Source organism: Pelophylax lessonae (genome assembly GCF_965119305.1).
Source record: "Pelophylax lessonae genome assembly, chromosome: 5".
NCBI lineage: Eukaryota > Metazoa > Chordata > Amphibia > Anura > Ranidae > Pelophylax > Pelophylax lessonae.
In genome coordinates this window covers 444115541-444133190 of record NC_138772.1, presented here as the reverse complement: position 1 = coordinate 444133190, position 17650 = coordinate 444115541, and the positions used below count along the sequence as shown (strand labels likewise).

The 17650-nt window shown below is 41.4% G+C and overlaps 1 protein-coding gene across 1 annotated transcript in view; it reads right to left on the bottom strand.

The window, feature by feature from the left end:
- The window catches only part of LOC309556811 (uncharacterized protein C8orf34 homolog), a 424769-nt gene that overhangs the window by 159930 nt on the left and 247189 nt on the right, over positions 1 to 17650 (bottom strand). The window contains exons 8-9 of the mRNA XM_082259329.1: positions 16535 to 16670; positions 2483 to 2568 (exon numbers count right to left, since the gene is read on the bottom strand). Of these exons, the coding sequence (XP_082115455.1) occupies positions 2483 to 2568; positions 16535 to 16670 (222 nt within the window). The remainder of the gene's footprint in view (positions 1 to 2482; positions 2569 to 16534; positions 16671 to 17650) is intronic.

Genomic DNA, 17650 nt, shown 5'->3' with positions numbered 1-17650 from the left:
CGGTGGTGGAAGATGCGCCCCAAAAATTTGGAAGGTGTATCTCACACGTACTGATACAGACTATGCCGCAATTTAATTCTTTTTACCCCAAAGGGTGTAGATTGAATAGCGGAAAAGAAAATATGATATAAAAAGGTGTATCTTACACGTACAAACCCAGACTAGGCCCCGATTACAATTGTTTGTACCCTAAAGGCAGGATGAGGAGTAGGAGGAGTTCAGAACAGGAGGCAAACTGAAGCACCCTGCAATCCTCGGCGGTGGAAGATGCTCCCCAAAAATTTCGAAGGTGTATCTCACACGTACCGATACAGACTATGCCGCAATTTAATTCTTTTTACCCCAAAGGGTGTAGATTGAATAGCGGAATAGAAAATATGATATAAAAAAGTGTATCTCACACGTACAAACCCAGACTAGGCCCCGATTACAATTTTTTGTACCCTAAAGGCAGGATGAGGAGTAGGAGGAGTTTGGAACAGGAGGCAAACTGAAGCACCCTGCAATCCTCGACGGTGGAAGATGCGCCCCAAAAATTTGGAAGGTTTATCTCACACGTGCCGATACAGACTATGCCGCAATTTAATTCTTTTTACCCCAAAGGGTGTAGATTGAATAGCGGAATAGAAAATATGATATCAAAAGGTGTATCTGACACGTACAAACCCAGACTAGGCCCCGATTACAATTTTTTGTACCCTAAAGGCAGGATGAGGAGTAGGAGGAGTTCGGAAAAGGCAGGAGGCAAACTGAAGCACCCTGCAATCCTCGGCGGTGGAAGATGCGCCCCAAAAATTTGGAAGGTGTATCTCACACGTACCGATACAGACTATGCCGCAATTTAATTCCTTTTACCCCAAAGGGTGTAGATTGAATAGCGGAATAGAAAATATGATATAAAAAAGTGTATCTCACACGTACAAACCCAGACTAGTCCCCGATTACAATTTTTTGTACCCTAAAGGCAGGATGAGGAGTAGGAGGAGTTTGAAACAGGAGGCAAACTGAAGCACCCTGCAATCCTCGGTGGTGGAAGATGCGCCCCAAAAATTTGGAAGGTGTATCTCACACGTACCGATACAGACTATGCCGCAATTTAATTCTTTTTACCCCAAAGGGTGTAGATTGAATAGCGGAATAGAAAATATGATATAAAATTGGTGATTTTTCAATAGCACATGTGAACACAGCAGTGTCTTATGTTTTATGTCACGGTCAGCTCCGCAGCAGGCTAAGAAGGGGAAAAAAAAGAAAATTCCCCTTTAAGTTTGTAATTTTTAAATAGATTAGTACAGACTATGCCACAATTTAATTTTTTTTTTAACCCAAAAGGGTGTATATTGAATAGTGGAATAGAAAAAAGTGTATAAAATTGAAAATCACTCAATAGCACATGTGAACACAGCAGTGTCTTATGTCACGGTCAGCTCAGAGTCAGCAGCAAGCAGGCTATGGAGAGGGAAAAAAAAAAATTCCCCTTTAACTTGTAGTAAAATATAACTGATGAACGCTGCACACAACTGACTGATAAAAATAGATTTTTGTTCTCCCTCCTCTTCCTCAGTGGGCTCAAGTGAGGGCAAAAATTGTTCACTGCACCACCCCCCACACAGCAAAATCGATGTAGACTGTCCCTGCCTAATCTCTGCAGCCTGTCCCTAAAATGCTCAAAAAGATCGTTCACTGCACCACCCCCCACACAGCAAAATCGATGTAGACTGTCCCTGCCTAATCTCTCCTGCCTGTCCCTAAAATGCTCAAAAAGATTTTTCACTGCACCACCCCCCACACAGCAAAATCGATGTAGACTGTCCCTGCCTAATCTCTGCAGCCTGTCCCTAAAATGCTCAAATAACTTTCCCTGCCTACACTCCGACCTGTCCCTGCATTCTTTTTGGACACAATTTTTCACTGTCTGTCCCTAATCAGCAGCCAGCACGTATGATGTGTGCTCTCTCCCTAATACTACAGCAGAATGACGCAGCGCGCTGGGTCTCGAACTTATAAAGACATGGGTCACATGCTTCAGATGGCCAATCACAGCTACTAATACATTAGTAGGCATGGCTGGGATGGCTTAAGGCACACCAGTTAAATGCTTGTTGATTGGCTGTTAAAAGCCCGCCATTAAAAGCGCGCCATTACATACAAAACAGGAAATAAAATGACCGAACACGGATTTTAAACCCGAACATACAGTAAAGTTTTCGGGTCCGTGTTCGGGTAACAAAAATCCAATTATTCGGTACGAACCCGAATAATACAGTCCGTGTTCGCTCAACACTACCTACAGGTAAACTTTGTTCTAAGCTTACTTGTAGGTAGAAGTGTCCAGGTAGACTTCACTACAATTTTAAAAAGTCTGTAAATGAACCAGATTTAGGATTTGAACTTACTCACACAAAAATTTAAAAAATGATGCAATGTATTTGAGCTCATCATTCCTAAAAAAAATGTAACAGTTGAAATAGCTTTTACTCACCTACAGCATTTGCTGCAGCTTTATCTGCAGAGGAGCGATCTTTGGCTGTCTCCTCTGCTCCCTGAGCCAGATTATTACCTTGCAATCTGAAACACAAGAAAAACAAAGGCCCAGTTTACAAAGACGTAGACATTATTTTCTTTGCATCACACATTACATTTACATAGCTTATGTTTCTAAAGCCGGCCATTGACTATTTAAAACTTGGCTGATTCAGCAGGGACTGGCCGAGATTCGAACCATGTATGGGCAGGCTGAATGTACCCGATCGATGAACTTGGATACAACCAGCCTATAAGATTTTTCATGTGATTATTGCTAGTAATTATTATAGCCACTAGAAGTAATCACTGTGTTCTCCTGGCGGGGACCACTCCCCCCCTGCTGGGAGAACACAATTGCTCTGCGGCAGGGATTCTGACCGTGTTGATGTGGAATCAAGCAATTTTCTTCCTGTAACCCGTGGGTTGCAGTAAACAAAGTCTCTCCTTCTATGGCCAGCTTAAATGTTTAGTTCACACTGATGCTAAATACATTTTATTTAGCCTGCTTTGCAAGTAGTGGAGATTTACTAATACTAGTGCCATCATAAGGGCTATTTTTAATCTGAAAATGGAGCCTTCTTTCTGATGCATTTAGTCTACATTTCAGATCAGTTTAAGACAACTGGTGCAACATAGGTGTCTCTCTTTCTCAATTCAGAAATTCGGTAAGGGACCTGGATTGGACTACACCTCCTGCCGAGCTATTCCATGTCCTGCCCCACTTCTTCTCCGGATAGGACACTCGCATACAGGGCCACTGATAGGGGAGGACCACTGGTCCTCCTATAGGGGGCCCAGGCTCACAGAGGGGCCCAGACAGGGAAGCAGGTCTGTGTGGTGTGGCAAATACAGAAACAATGCCCTGTATGTCTCTCTCTCCAGCAGCTGAATGCCAGAGGGAGAGAAACATCATTCCTGTACTTGCCACACCACACGAACCACTTCCCTGTCTGAGCCACATATGATCCCCCTGTGTGCCTGGGCGCTCCAGCACTTTCCTGTCCCATGGGGCACTGCGAGAAAGCAAGTGAAAGTGTCTGGACTGACAGCTAGGGCTGTCATTTCCCACAGACATCTCTAGGAACTGCCCTGGCCTGGGGTCCTAGATGCATGGAGGGGCCTTGAAGTTTCCTATCCGCAGTGTCCTGAACAGTTCCCCTTGTTTTGCACTACAGGTCAGTTCCGTTATCTATTTCTCACATCTCCAGCAGTCTTCAGTGTTTTTTCCCACTCTGGCATCTTCCTCCCCACCTCAGCCACTATCCCGTCCCATCACAAATACTCCAGTCCTGAGTCCCACCCCCTTCACAGTATTCATATATTCCTGGCCAGAGGCCTGTTTCCCAGAATAAAGAATGTCCACTCAAGATGCTTTTTAAATGCTTTACTGAAGAACAGCTTGCATAACTCACTGGGATAACAATATTTTTTCTGTACAGTACAGGACACCATAGTTCCATGAATCTGTACAGTGCATAGACTAGAGATATGTCTTATCAAACACTTGTCATTTCTTCAACTACTCTGATGTGGGTTCCTCATTCTTGGGTCCTCCCTTGGGAACCACCGCCAGTCACAGTCCCAGAAGACATCCACATTCCAGACCTGCTAACCCTAGGTCTGGGGTAGCTCATCTCCTGAAACCTTCTCCCTTGGGAGTCACCCTCCTTGGTCCTCATCTCTAGCCTCCCACTGGTTCAGCCCTAAATAGGGTTCTCTCTCTCCCATGCACAGATCACAGACTTACATAATGTTGGTAAGGGGTGACCTGCTCCCCTCCTCCTTCTGCCTAGAGCCCCTCCCACAGCTAAAAATAAAGTGCAAAACTCCACCCACTAATATCACCAGGGTAGTGGTGCCTCTAAAAAGGCACTACACCCTACACGTGCCAACATGTCAATCTGATCTTGTGGTCCAATAAATTGTATTGGTAGGAGGAAGTCCTGATACAAACACAGGACCTTACACTATCAGTGTTATTTACGTGCTGTCATGATATCATCATTGTAAGAGTCAGATACAAAGATTACAACTATTATTATCATCACTACAATGTACCAATGTGTTGTTGTCTTCCATTAACGCTGCCCATACACCAGTAGTAGTGCAAATTTTTGTTTTTTAAAAGTTTAAATTATTATCTAATGGTTGGGTCAAATAGATGTTCATTTTGATCTGCAGTTACAAGAAAGTTCAAAAAGAGTGGGCATTTTTTCTCAAACAAACAAAATTCTGACTGCAAATGTGGTTTTTGTTTGGGAAAATTCATACATATTGTAATAAAGCCTGTTTAATAAATTTAAGATTCCTTTTAAATAGCAGGTCTGAACAAAATTTTAAGGGTGTTCAAGCAAAATAAGTTGCCTCATTGATGGGAAGAAAAAATATTCTCACAAATGATTTTTCAGAATTTCCGTACAAACATTCATGTGAAAATCTAATCATGTATGGCCAGCTTTAGTCCCTGCATTTCTCTATTTGCTCCTTGGTAGCAACAGAAGTTACATATTTTCTTATCACATAGGATTTGCAATTTTTATTGTCAAGTATTTTTTATTTATTTACAATAATCTAAAATATACAATAATACATACCTAAACAGAATGAACCAAATGGGACAAAAAAGCAACCTAATATGTTAATACATACTACAAGAAATAACAGAACTGTGTTCAACCACAACATTGCAAAACTATATTAATGTGCCCAGTCAAAAACAATATATTACCCAGGCCAGTCATGGGTTAATCAATCAACTATAGCCCAATGCACAAGCATAAGCCAGAACCAGCTTAAGCTTCCTATAAGTACGATTATAAAATGTTTATCAGAAAAGCCGATCAATATTAACCTATTGCTAATATTACATTGGCAGAGACTGGCAGGGATGCAGTCTACAAACACAGGGATAAAACAGAATAAAATACAGCATAATCAGCTTTTCGGGGAAATAGTAATCTGTTGAATTTTCACTAGTACTAATACTTTTTTAAGAAATTAAAAAGCAGTTGAGCAAGGCTAGGTCCAGAGTGATTAACCATTTACTCAAATAACGGTTGTGAAAAAAGCAAAAAGGAGATACCCATATCCACGAACCAGGTAAGAGAACTAATGAAGTCTAAGATTACATACACGTGAGATCAATTCTATGATCCTGTGTGCTTTCATTTGCGTTAGGGCTTGTTTAAACCTGCTTTGCGTTCCTTTCTACCAGACAACCGCATGTGTTGTGTACTGTTGCAGAGCGCTTGCACTCTGCTTGCGACAGCAACGCATCGCGTCCGCGGCATGTGTGCACCCCTGGCCGCTGTCTCTGTAGCACAAAGTGAAACAACCGAGTGGCTGTAAAAAGCAGCTCAACCAGAAGGTTGTACTGCCCCTTAACTCCAAGTGTAAATATGTAAAAAGCAGCTCAACCAGAAGGTTGTACTGCCCCTTAACTCCAAGTGTAAATAAGTCCTAAATCATTACGTGCAGTGGGAAAATAAACTAGCATTTCAAAGAAACTTGGATTGGAAAAAATAATAGTCTTCCATTGCTGACATCTTCAGAAATTACTAGTTGCCTAGCTGTTTATGGCTTCGGTGCTTAGTCATTGACCCACAAGTATGCAGACGATGATGTAAGGACACCTATTCTGCATACTTGTTTTGGGTCAGTGACTCAAAAAGTATTAAAAAGTGTATTTTTACATTTGCAGTAAAATTTGGGAAAATCTCACTATAGTTTTGTTTATGTGTTCCAATTCACACAGCATATCTAAAAAAAAAATGTTAAGGCTCCTTTCACATGGTCGGTGCGCCCAACGGAGTCCGTTTTGCTCAGCGGGGATCGCTCCGCCAATCACCAATGAGAAGGCGGATGACAGCTCCGTCTCCGATCTGCGTGCAGAGACGGAGCTGTCAAATCCCCGCTGTCCTCTATGGGAGATCGATGAGAACAGACCGCCTGTCCATTCTCATCTGATCTGATCCTCCAGATGGATTATCAAGTAGAATGTTTCCCTATTGGAAGTTCCAGAAAAGAGCATTTAAAAACGGTAAGCTGCAATTTTTAAATATTTGTTTTAAGTTCTGCTATGTGAATGATGAAATGTAAGAAATATTAAGTAGGTATTTTCTCAATTTGGTTGCAAAAGTGAAATGGCCTTTAAAGGTAATGGATCAGAATGACAGCCAGGCACCTAGTATTTTATAAGGTTCATTAAGTAGTGACTCTCTCTCTCAGTACTAGTATTTCCTTTAGGACTATGTTGAGGGCACTTCTAATACACAAATGGTTAGACATGTACAATTCATTTCAGGCCGATGCTCCACTGATGATGTGTGTGTTTATGTGACTACCATTTTCCATATCACTGTACATGGCGTTCACCAAGAATCACATCTAAAAGATTTTTCAAATTTATCTACACTCCCGGCTGACGCCACCAACTGCAGAAAGTTCCACATCCTTACCACTCTAACAGTAAATACACGTTTGCAAAATTTATAACAAGCTATGAAATGTTTTTTTTTTTTTTTTTCTGTTTCTTTAACAAAAAAATTAAAAAACCCAGTGGTGATTAAATACCACCAAAAGAAAGCTCTATTTATGTGAAACAAATAAAAAAAAAATTGTTTGGGTAAATTGTTGTATGACATTGTCATTCAAAGTGCGACTGCACAGAAAGCTGAGAATTGGTCTGGGCAGGAAGGGGGTATAAGTGCCAAGCAAGTGGTCAAAATTTAACCATTTTTTGTCCAATGCTAAAGTAACCATTTACAGATTTGTATATTGTGATCATATTCCCTGTTAAGCGTTTCGTTGCCATGGAAAAAGGCCTAAAGTGGTTGTAAAGTCACATGTATTAATTACTTTAATTCTCTTTGCTTTAGGTCCCTGTTCAGTACAATGTGTGTGTTTTCCTAAATTTATAATGCTAAACACCTTCTTTGCAGAGCCCTGCTGTCCTGTCATGTGACCTCCCTCCTCTTTCCTTCCCTAGTGAGTACAGTGGGAGGGCCTGAGATTTCTCTCTGAAGAATGCAAGCTAGCAGAGGGAGGTCATGTGTCTGCACAGCAGGGCTCTGCAAAGGAGGTATTTAACATTAAAATTTTAGGAAAACTCACACACTGTACAGGGACCTACAATAGAGAGGATCAAAGAAAATAATATGTTTCTTTACTTTACAAGCAATGGAGCAGCTGCAGGGAAAATAATTATACAGGCATGAGAGGAGAGGAGGGGCAGAGAGGAGGGATGGAGAGGAGCTTGGCTCTCACACAGACTATGAAAGAGACAGGGAGAGAGGGAGCAGGAGAAGAGGTGATGCAGAGATGCTGAGGAAATAGATGGATGATGGAGACACGAAAAATGGAACATGCTATCCGATCAGCAGCCATGAAAAACGTGGTCAGTTTAACCACTTAAGCCCCAGCCCTATTTCGGACACTTTTTGTTTACAAGTTAAAACCAGTATTTTTTCCAAGAAAACTACTTAAAACCCCCAAACATTAAATATATATATTTTTTAGCAAAGACTCTGGAGAATAAATTGTCGGTCATTGCAATATTTTTTGTCATACGGTATTTCCGCAGCGGTCTTTAAAACGCCATTTTTTTTGGAAAATTTTTGAAAAATCACAGCATTTCACTGCATTTAAAAAATACTAAACAGTAAAGTTAGCCCATTTTGTATATTGTGAAAGATAATGTCACGCCAAGTAAATAGATACCCAACATGTTACAGTTTAAAATTGCCCCCCCCGTGGGATGGCGACAAACTACGGTCAATAGGCGACGCTTTAAATTTTTTTTAACGGTTACCAGTTTAGAGTTAGAGTGTAGCTCTTTTTTTTTAAATTATTGCTCACGCTCTGGCGATCGCGGCGATACCTCACATGTGTGGTTTGAACAGCGATTTCATTTGCGGCTCGACTTCTGTATACGTTTTTTATTGTGCGCGAGCAAACGGTGACAGGGGTGGCTAAAATTTATTTTTATTTTTTTTCCTATTTATTTTATTTTTTTTAACTTTATTACAGGTTTTAAAAAAAAAAAAAAAAATCTGATCACTTTTATTGCTGTCACAAGCAATGTAAATATCCCTTGTGACACCAATATGCAGTGACAGGTACTCTTTATGGAGGGATCGAGGGTCTAAAAGACCCTAGACCCCTCCACTACACTTCCATGTATGCAAAATGCCGAAAACATACAGCATACAGCCGTTTTCTAAAATTGCCGCCTTTTGCAGCACAGTAACCGGGATTTACCCGTTTCCGGCTTTGATCGGGACTCCATCCAGCCGGCGGATGTGCCGGCTGGGTGCTCGGGGCTCCCGGTGGGACGGGAGCCCCAAGCAAAGTCACGGAAGGCGGCGGGAAGGGGGGACGTCCCCTCCCGCCCATCCGGGTAACGATCGAGTGGCTCCCGAGCCGCATCGGTCGTTACTAACGGAAAGCCGACCGTCGGCTGTAAACCACGGTACCGGGATGGTACCTCTAGCTAGAGGCATCATCCCGGTATACTACCGCAAAGTTTGCCGACGTGGTCCTACGTCACTTTGCGGTAAGTGGTTAAAGAGGGGAAGACAGGAACAGGCAGGATCAGCCAGGTATTGTACAAAATAGAAAAGGACAATTGACATGGCAAAAGCACTGTGCTATATCTTTTGCCTTAAAGTGAAAGTAAAACCATCAATTTAACAGTTTAACAGTTCTGCACTCTCTCAAGTTCAAGCACATCCTTCGTGAGCATTGGTGACCAAAACCAAGATGCCATACTCAAGATGGGGCCAAACCAGATTTTGTAAAGTGGTAAAATTATAGTTTTATTTTGAGAGTAAATACCATTTTTAAAGTATAACTAAAGGCAAAGCTTTTTTGTTAGTGTTGGATAGAGTGGAGAGGGATTAAAACACCTGTCAGTTTTTATTGCGGTCTGTGTTCCTGTTAAGGAGATTCCCCCTCTCTATTTGTCCTGTTTACCATTATCATTGAAAGTTTACTGACCGTAGTGATACTGACCAAAAAACGTAATTGTGCCAATAAGAACAGCACTAAAAAACAAAAAAAAAAAAGATTAATGTATATAAATCACAAATTTAAATGTAAAGTCTATAGAAAAAAAATCCAGATAAGAGGGTGTATAATGCAGTCCACCGCAAGTGGTAAAAAGTGCTATAGGGGTAATAATGTAGTGGTGTGATATATCCACTTATGTTATTCTTCCTTTCACCAAGAGAGACAGAGTACACTTTCCCTGAGCACCACATTGTGTATAGGAGTCAACCTTTCCAAATATGGGGACTACCTATAATAGGTAGTCAGGACACGCTTTACGTGTGATCAATGCTGGGACATCATCAACTCTCCACAGAACCTTCCACATGCATGTCACCCAAAAAGGTATCCACCTGGGAATCACAAATAAGTTAAGAAAACTCTGATGGTGTAGTAAGTTGATATACGAATTTATTTAAAAGAGGGATCAAAAATACTTACAAAAGAATGAAGTTAAACAGCATTGTACCATGTACATCTCAGTGAAAACGCCCAAGTCCTTCCACGTGCTACGCTATAGTCCACTTCCAGGTCCTGGCCTACGTGCACGCGTCACCTCCATTGGATCCCGCCCAGCGGACATCATCAGGGAGCATGGCCACTCTCCCTGATGACGAAATGCGTCAGTACACTGTAGTGTAGCACAAGGAAGGACTTAGGCGTTTTTATTGAGATGTACATGGTACAATGCCATTTTACTTCGTTTCGTTGTGAGTATTCCCTCTTTGAAATATATTGGTATATCAACTTACTACACCATAAGAGTTTTCTCTTATTTGTGATTACCGGTGGATACCTTTTGGTGTGACATGCATGTGGAAGGTTCTGTGGAAAGTTCATTGATGTCCCAGCATTGATCACACATAAAGCGTGTCCTGACTACCTGTTTTAGATAGTTCCCCTATTTGGTAAGGTGGACTCATATACACTAAGTGGTGCTTGGGTGAAGTGCACTCTCTCTCTCTTGGTGAAAGGAAGATTAACATAAGAGGATATATCACACCACTGGATTATTACCACTATACACACTTGCGGTGGACTGTATCATACACCCACTTATCTGGATTTTTTACATTTATAAATGTGATTTATATGCATTTATCATTGAATATTCTTTTTTGCGCTGCACTTATTTGCACAATTACTTAATGAAATATATTTAATCAAAATGCAATTACTGTTTCGAAATTGTAATAAACCCAAAATGAGCTAGATTCTTAAATCAATTCAAATGAAATAAGTCAACGTTTGATTCATCTGAATATATTGATAATCTGTAGAGAATCATAAATATCATCAATCACAATCAGGATTCAAGAGCTGCGCAAATCCACAGCTGGAGAAGCATCTGTGACAAAGGGCCCTTTTGATGTCCAGGGCACCCAGTTACATCGGTCATGCTCCTACACTAAACCAGGGGGGTAAGCACAATTGGTCAGAGATGTACACCTGCCTGTCACTGCACAAAGGAAGATGCACTTGAAGGAGTAGGTGTCTGATGCAACAGGCCATGCCAGTACAGACAATACGAATGGAGCGGCTTCTTTGTGCCTAGTGCAACCTATATCAATGGAAGTCCAATGGATGAGGAGGGATGAAGCCATTACCCATTCTAATTTAAATTCATCTCTGATCTGCAAGCAAATATTAGGGCAAACCAGACATTTGAGAATGGTCATGATGGGATGTCCCTCATCACTACATTACACTTTCTTATTAAATAAGCTCTTGGGCATGTAAAGAGCCTTATGTTTATGTAAAAGAGCTATCTATAACCAACACATGGTGCAAGAAGTGTAATCTTTTGTAGATAATCATTTTGCATTAACAAGCTGTGACATCTACGTAATATACTGTATGTCATATCTTCATGATGTTGGCATGCTGTCTACCAATATCTTTATTTAAAAAACACAATTATGTCTGTGGCCCCACCTGGTATATTCAGTAATAAGTATGAGTTTGGAAGCTGCAGGTTTACACATAACAATGCCTGGGGTGAAATTAGCAATGCAGTCTTGTGAAGTGTCAGACAAGGGGTACAGTATGTTGACATGAGGGTGATACATTTGGGTAAGATATTCAGGATTGAATGTCTCTTGTCATACAAGGAGTGAGTAGACATACCAACTATGCATCCTTACAGATATAAGAAATAATGGGTTAAATAAATGGACTGACTGGCCCCTGAGAGCACGTCTCACCACCCACCCAACCCTAGAAATCCCCTATGATTAAAATGAAGTCTAAAAGGTTTAAAAGGATTGCCGTAGGCAAAATACATTAAGAACAAAATACTGGTAAGCCCGTTTTGAGTACAAATCAATCAGTACTCCATATTTTGTTTCAACAATACAATGCCTTAACTGTCATCTTCTACAGACATGAAGTATTAGAAAACACATTTTTTTTTATTACATGGACAAAAATATTATAATATAGCTTGTGCTTATAATGTTTTATTATTATTATTATTGTATATAGGCAAAAAATGTTATATGTCATACATTTATACTACAGTTGTCCTTAAAGTGGTTGTAAACTCTCCCCAATAACTTTTGCACATACACCTCATCATTAAAAGCACTGCTAGTCGCAGTATATAGACGTCACCTTACTTGCTTCATTGGCTTGTAATCTGTCTCGTTCTTTGTAGTGACATCAAAAGGCGCATGTGCATCTCTCCCCTAATTCATGGCATGCTCTTTCCATTAAGAAGTGTGCCATGCCTGTCCTATCAGCTCTCTGTGGCACATCGCAAGGCTACAATCTCATTCAGACTTTCCTCGTACACCCCATGTCCATGCGCAAGATTGCAGAACAGACTAGCTAAAAGGGTGGAAGTACATTACACTAAGGACTCGGGAGATAGTAGTTAAGATGGCCCTGGCTTATCACAGGAAACACACATTCAGCTGGAATAAAGTAAAGCCCATGCGATTGGGGCTGAAATAAATTCCAGAAAGTATTAGAATATCTTTACATACTGGCTTGCTTTAAAAGCAGCATCGGAGGGGGGGGGGTTTGTTTCTGCTTTAAGTATTTAATCACATGTTTGGAAAGGATACCCCTGCCCCCAATTTTTACCCCTCACCAGCCAGCACATCCTGTAAACACAGAAGTGGGGGCTCATCCTGTGTGCACTACAGTTGATATATGCCACTACAAAGATTTTGAGATTTACCTTCAAAACTATGGGGAAGCAGAACAAATTTGAAAGAAGCCTTCAAAAAGGAGTTCTTACTACAGTTTTTAGAAATGTTTATTATAGGCATACACATTAAGACACACATGAAAATTAACAATGACTCATCTCCTCCATTTGTACTCCATTACACTATAACAGTGGGGAAAAAATATTTGATCCTCTGCAGATTTTGTATGTTTGCCCACTTACAAAGAAATGAAGGGTCTATAATTTTTTATCATAGGTGCATTGTAAATGATAGAGACAGAATATCAACCAAAAATCCAGAAAAAAACACATGATACAAATGTTATAAATTGAGTTGCAGTTTAGTGAAAAAAAAAAAAATAAGTGTTTGATCCCCAACATGATTTAGTACTTGATGGAGAAACCCATGTTGGCAAGCACAGAGGTAAGATGTTACTTGTAGTTGGTTACCAGGTTTGCACACATCTCAGGAGGGATTTTGGTCCACTCTTCTTTACAGATCTTCTCTAAATCCTTAAGGTTTCTTGGCTGTCGCTTGGCAGCTTGAAGTTTCAGCTCTCTGCATACATTTTCTATAGGATTAGGGTCTGGAGACTGGCAAGGCCACTCCATGACCTTAAAGCGGAGTTCCACCCAAAAGCTGAACTTCCACTTTAAAGCCTCCTGACCCCCTGACATGCCTAGATTTGACAGGTACCCACTCCCACTTCCACTCGGGCTGCCTAGGCGGAAGTTCTCCTCTTCCCCTCCCTCCCCTCCCTCCCTGCAATCTTTTGGGACACATCACAGGTTCAAGAAGATTGCCCGTCCACTCAGGACGTGCAGCGCGACCCGCTTATGTGCAGTGTGCTCCCGGCTGTGAAGCCGCAAGCTGTCACAGCCAGGTGTCCACACTAGTGATGCTGGCACCGGGGGGGAGAAGAGGGAGAGAACCGAGGCTCCCGCCGGCCGCATTACTGAACCATTAGACAGGTGAGAGTGTGTTTATTAAAAGTCAGCAGCTACACTTTTCATAGTTGCTGACTTTTAATATACACAAAAATAGGTGGAACTCCACTTTAATATGTGCTTCTTCTTGAGCCACTACTTTGTTGCCTTGGTGGTATGTATGGGGTCATTGTCATGGTGGAAGACCCATCCATGACCCATCTTCAGTTTTCTGACTAAGGGAAGAAGGTTCTCATCCAAGATTTTACAATACATGGCCCCCTTCATTGGCCCTTAATGCAGCAAAGTCTGCCTGTACCTTTAGCAGAGAAACAGCCCCAAAGCTGTTAAGTAGGGGGACCAAATACTTATTTTACTCACTGAACTGCAACTCAATTTATAACATTTGTATCACATTTTTTTTATGAATTTTTGGTTGATATTTTGTCTCTATCATTTAAAATACACCTATGATAACAATTATAGACAATTAATTTATTTGTAAGTGGGCAAACTTACAAAATCTTGAGGGGATCAAATAATTATTTTCCCCACTATATACCATAATAGGATAGTGAGCAAAACAAAAGGCAAACTGCCTGTGCTGCTTCTCTTTGGAAAATCCTACTGTATTAAATAGTAGTATACAGTATATACACTGCTCAAAAAAATTAAAGGAACACTTTGAAAACACATCAGATCTTAAATGGGGAAAAATATCATACTGGATATTTATACTAATGTGTAAGGAATGAAAGGATGCCACATCATTTGATGGAAATTAAAATTATTAACCTATAGAGGGCTGAATTCAAAGACATCTCGAAAATCAAAGTGAAATAATGATGCAGCAGGATAGTCCATTTTGATGAAATTTCATTGCAGCAACTCAAAATAGTACTCAGTAGTTTGTATGATCCCTACGTGCTTGTTTGCATCCCTGACAATGTTGGGGCATGCTACTAATGAGACAACGGAAGGTGTCCTGTGGTATTTCCTCCCAGATCTGGACCAGGGCATCACTGAGCTCCTGAACAGACTGAGGTGCAACCTGGCAGCGTCAGATGGACCGAAACATAATGCCCCAGAGGTGTTCTATTGGATTTAGGTCAGGTGAGTATAGGGGACATTCAATGGTATCAATTCCTTCATCCTCCAGGAACTGACAGCATACTCTTGTTACATGAGGCTGAGCATTGTGCACCAGGAAGAACTGTACCAGCGTAGGGTCTGACAATGGATTCAAGGATTTCATCCCGATACCTAAGAGCAGACAGGGTCTAACCTGCAGCCATTGTCTAACCTGTAGAGATCTGTGCATCCCTCAATGGATTTGCCTCCCCAGACGATCACTGACCCACTACGAAACCAGTCATGTTGAACAATGTTACAGGCAGCATAACATTCTCCACGGCTTCTCAAGACCCTTTCATGTCTGTCACATGTGCTCAGGGTGGCAGACCTGGCAATTTTGGTGTTCAATGGCAAATGCTAATTGAGCTCCATGGTGTCGGGCAGTGAGCACAGGGCCCCCTAGAGGAGGTTTTGCCCTCAGGCCACCCTCATGAAGTCGGTTTCTTATTGTTTGGTCAGAGACATTCACACCAGTGGCCTGCTGAAGGTCATTTTGTAGAGCTCTTTCTGGAGGATTCTTTTTTTTTTGAGCAGTGTGTATATACATACATCCACCCACACACACATACATACATACATACATACATACATATATATATATACATATATATATATATCAGCATAGATCATACCACTGTACCATGTTACTCTGTTTTCTGCAGATCTCCTGTTATTCTGGGTTTAGTTGTGGCTTTGTATCATGTGACACTCTGCATGTCCTGCTGATAGACTCTGTCCCTTCCACAACCCCTTCCTGCAGCAGGTAGAGTCTGTAACACTCCTCTTAGTAGTCTTTCAGACTCTGCAAATGATGTAACTTCCTTCACAGCTCTGTTGGTTGGTGGGATGGAATACATTCTGATTAGCACTTAAGCTCACCCAATCACACCCACAGGAAGAGTCCTCACCTCCTAAGTCCCACCTCAGAGATCACAGCATTATTTAAGAAGGAAAAACCTTCATACACCACCTGTTCTGAAAGCTAACTGTGCTGCTGCTGGGCAGAATGGATCACAATTTGAATTAGAATTCAGATCTGCTCCATTAAATATGTCAACCAGTGTTAACAAGGAGAGTCATACTCTTCAAATCCCGCCGTCCAAGAGCCCTGCTCTCTGTGAAGTGATTAATTTACATGTGAAGCAAACACCTTCTCATAGCCCTTCATCTGTAGTCTTGCAGTAAGCAATTATTCTTTGGCATGCTGCAAGACAGGAGGAGGTGTGAAACATTTACACTTTTCACCAGTCAGGAGGTCTTGGTCCTAACAAGGTTTTTCTTTGTGAACAATATCTCTACAATTAAATAAAAGGGTCACTTGGACCCAAAAGATTGCTTTTAGTTAGCACTACATGGCAACAAGCTAAAACACTTATCAGCTACTTGTATCTTTTATTATATCTCCAGCATGAGAGCCAGATCTCCTGGCAGTGAAAAGTGTGCATACAGACCGCCACTGTCCTACAAGAACATCAACATTAATGTTGTGTGGACTGACCCTTTGCGTTCCTTCATTTGTGTTGGTAAAATTTCCTTTAACAAGTTTTAACCAAAGCACCTGCAGCCACTCTACCAGGGAAGAGCTGAAACTGTCAGCTGCCCATGTCAGGACATGAGTGTAAACATTGTAGACCTCACCACTTACTATAACATATCGTTATGAAAAAATTCATTGTTACATGGCTGTACAATACAGTGTGTCAGATTGTTCTCTGCCATCTTTACCTTGCACATCTTGAACAGATATTGAGTGTGACTTTTGCTTGAGGTTCAGTGGTATAGGTGCTACGTCCTTGGCTAAATTTACTTCCAGATGGCATCACACTGGTAACACCTTCCATTCGAAGATCATCAAGGTCTTCTACAATACAAACAGCCATTAAAATTACAGATTATTACCAACATCTTTCTCTGATTTGACACTACCAAAACATAACTACATCTTAAACGTTGTAATTCCCATAGAAAGATTCATTCAGAAGGTCCCTCATGGGCCAATTTATATCTTAAAAGGCAACATCCTGAAAAAGAATTAAAACTACCTATTTGATAAGGATCCCTTTGTTTAGCAATGTGGAGGGCCCCCACCTCATAAAACTCCTATTAAACAACCTATTTTGAGAGGTGGAGCCTGACCAGAGAAACATCCTGGTTCAAATAAAGAAAGATTCAATTTGATGGGTCAATTTGTAATACCAGATTTCAGCATCAAGTAGTACAGAACATAAAACCTGTAATGTAAATCTCTCCCAAGAAAACCTTGGAGCAGCAGATTTTCAGTTTTCAAGGAAGTTCCCTTTAGAGGAACCCCATTTACTGAGAAAAAACAATTACTACAGGGAATCACTCTAATTGCTTTAATTGATTATCAATAGGATTATGGTTTATATCAGGCTTGTCCAACCTGCGGCCCAGGGGACGCATGCAGCCCAGAACCGCAGGCAATGCGGCCCACTGCCCCCTGACAATTTTATTTTTTTGCTGGGGGAGGAAGGAAGTCAAGTCGGGGGCACAGTCACAGTGGTTTCCAACTATCTGTAGACAGAGGCCACCTTGGAGGGGAGGGGAGGGGAGGAGAGGATTACAAACAGAGGGGGGATCTCCTGCTGTCATACAAAGCCCCGCCTCCTCGACTGGCTACTGTGATAGACAGCACATTGGTGACGTCTATCATAGGAGCCGGTCCAGGAGGCAGGACTTCGTATGACAGCGGTCGCCGGGTAAGCGGGACTTCCATGCTCTGTGTAATCCAGCGACTATCCGCTCTCTTCATTGCAGACTGCATTGGATGGGCTTGCACTGGTGAGGCTACATTGGATGGGCACTGATCAGGCTGCATTG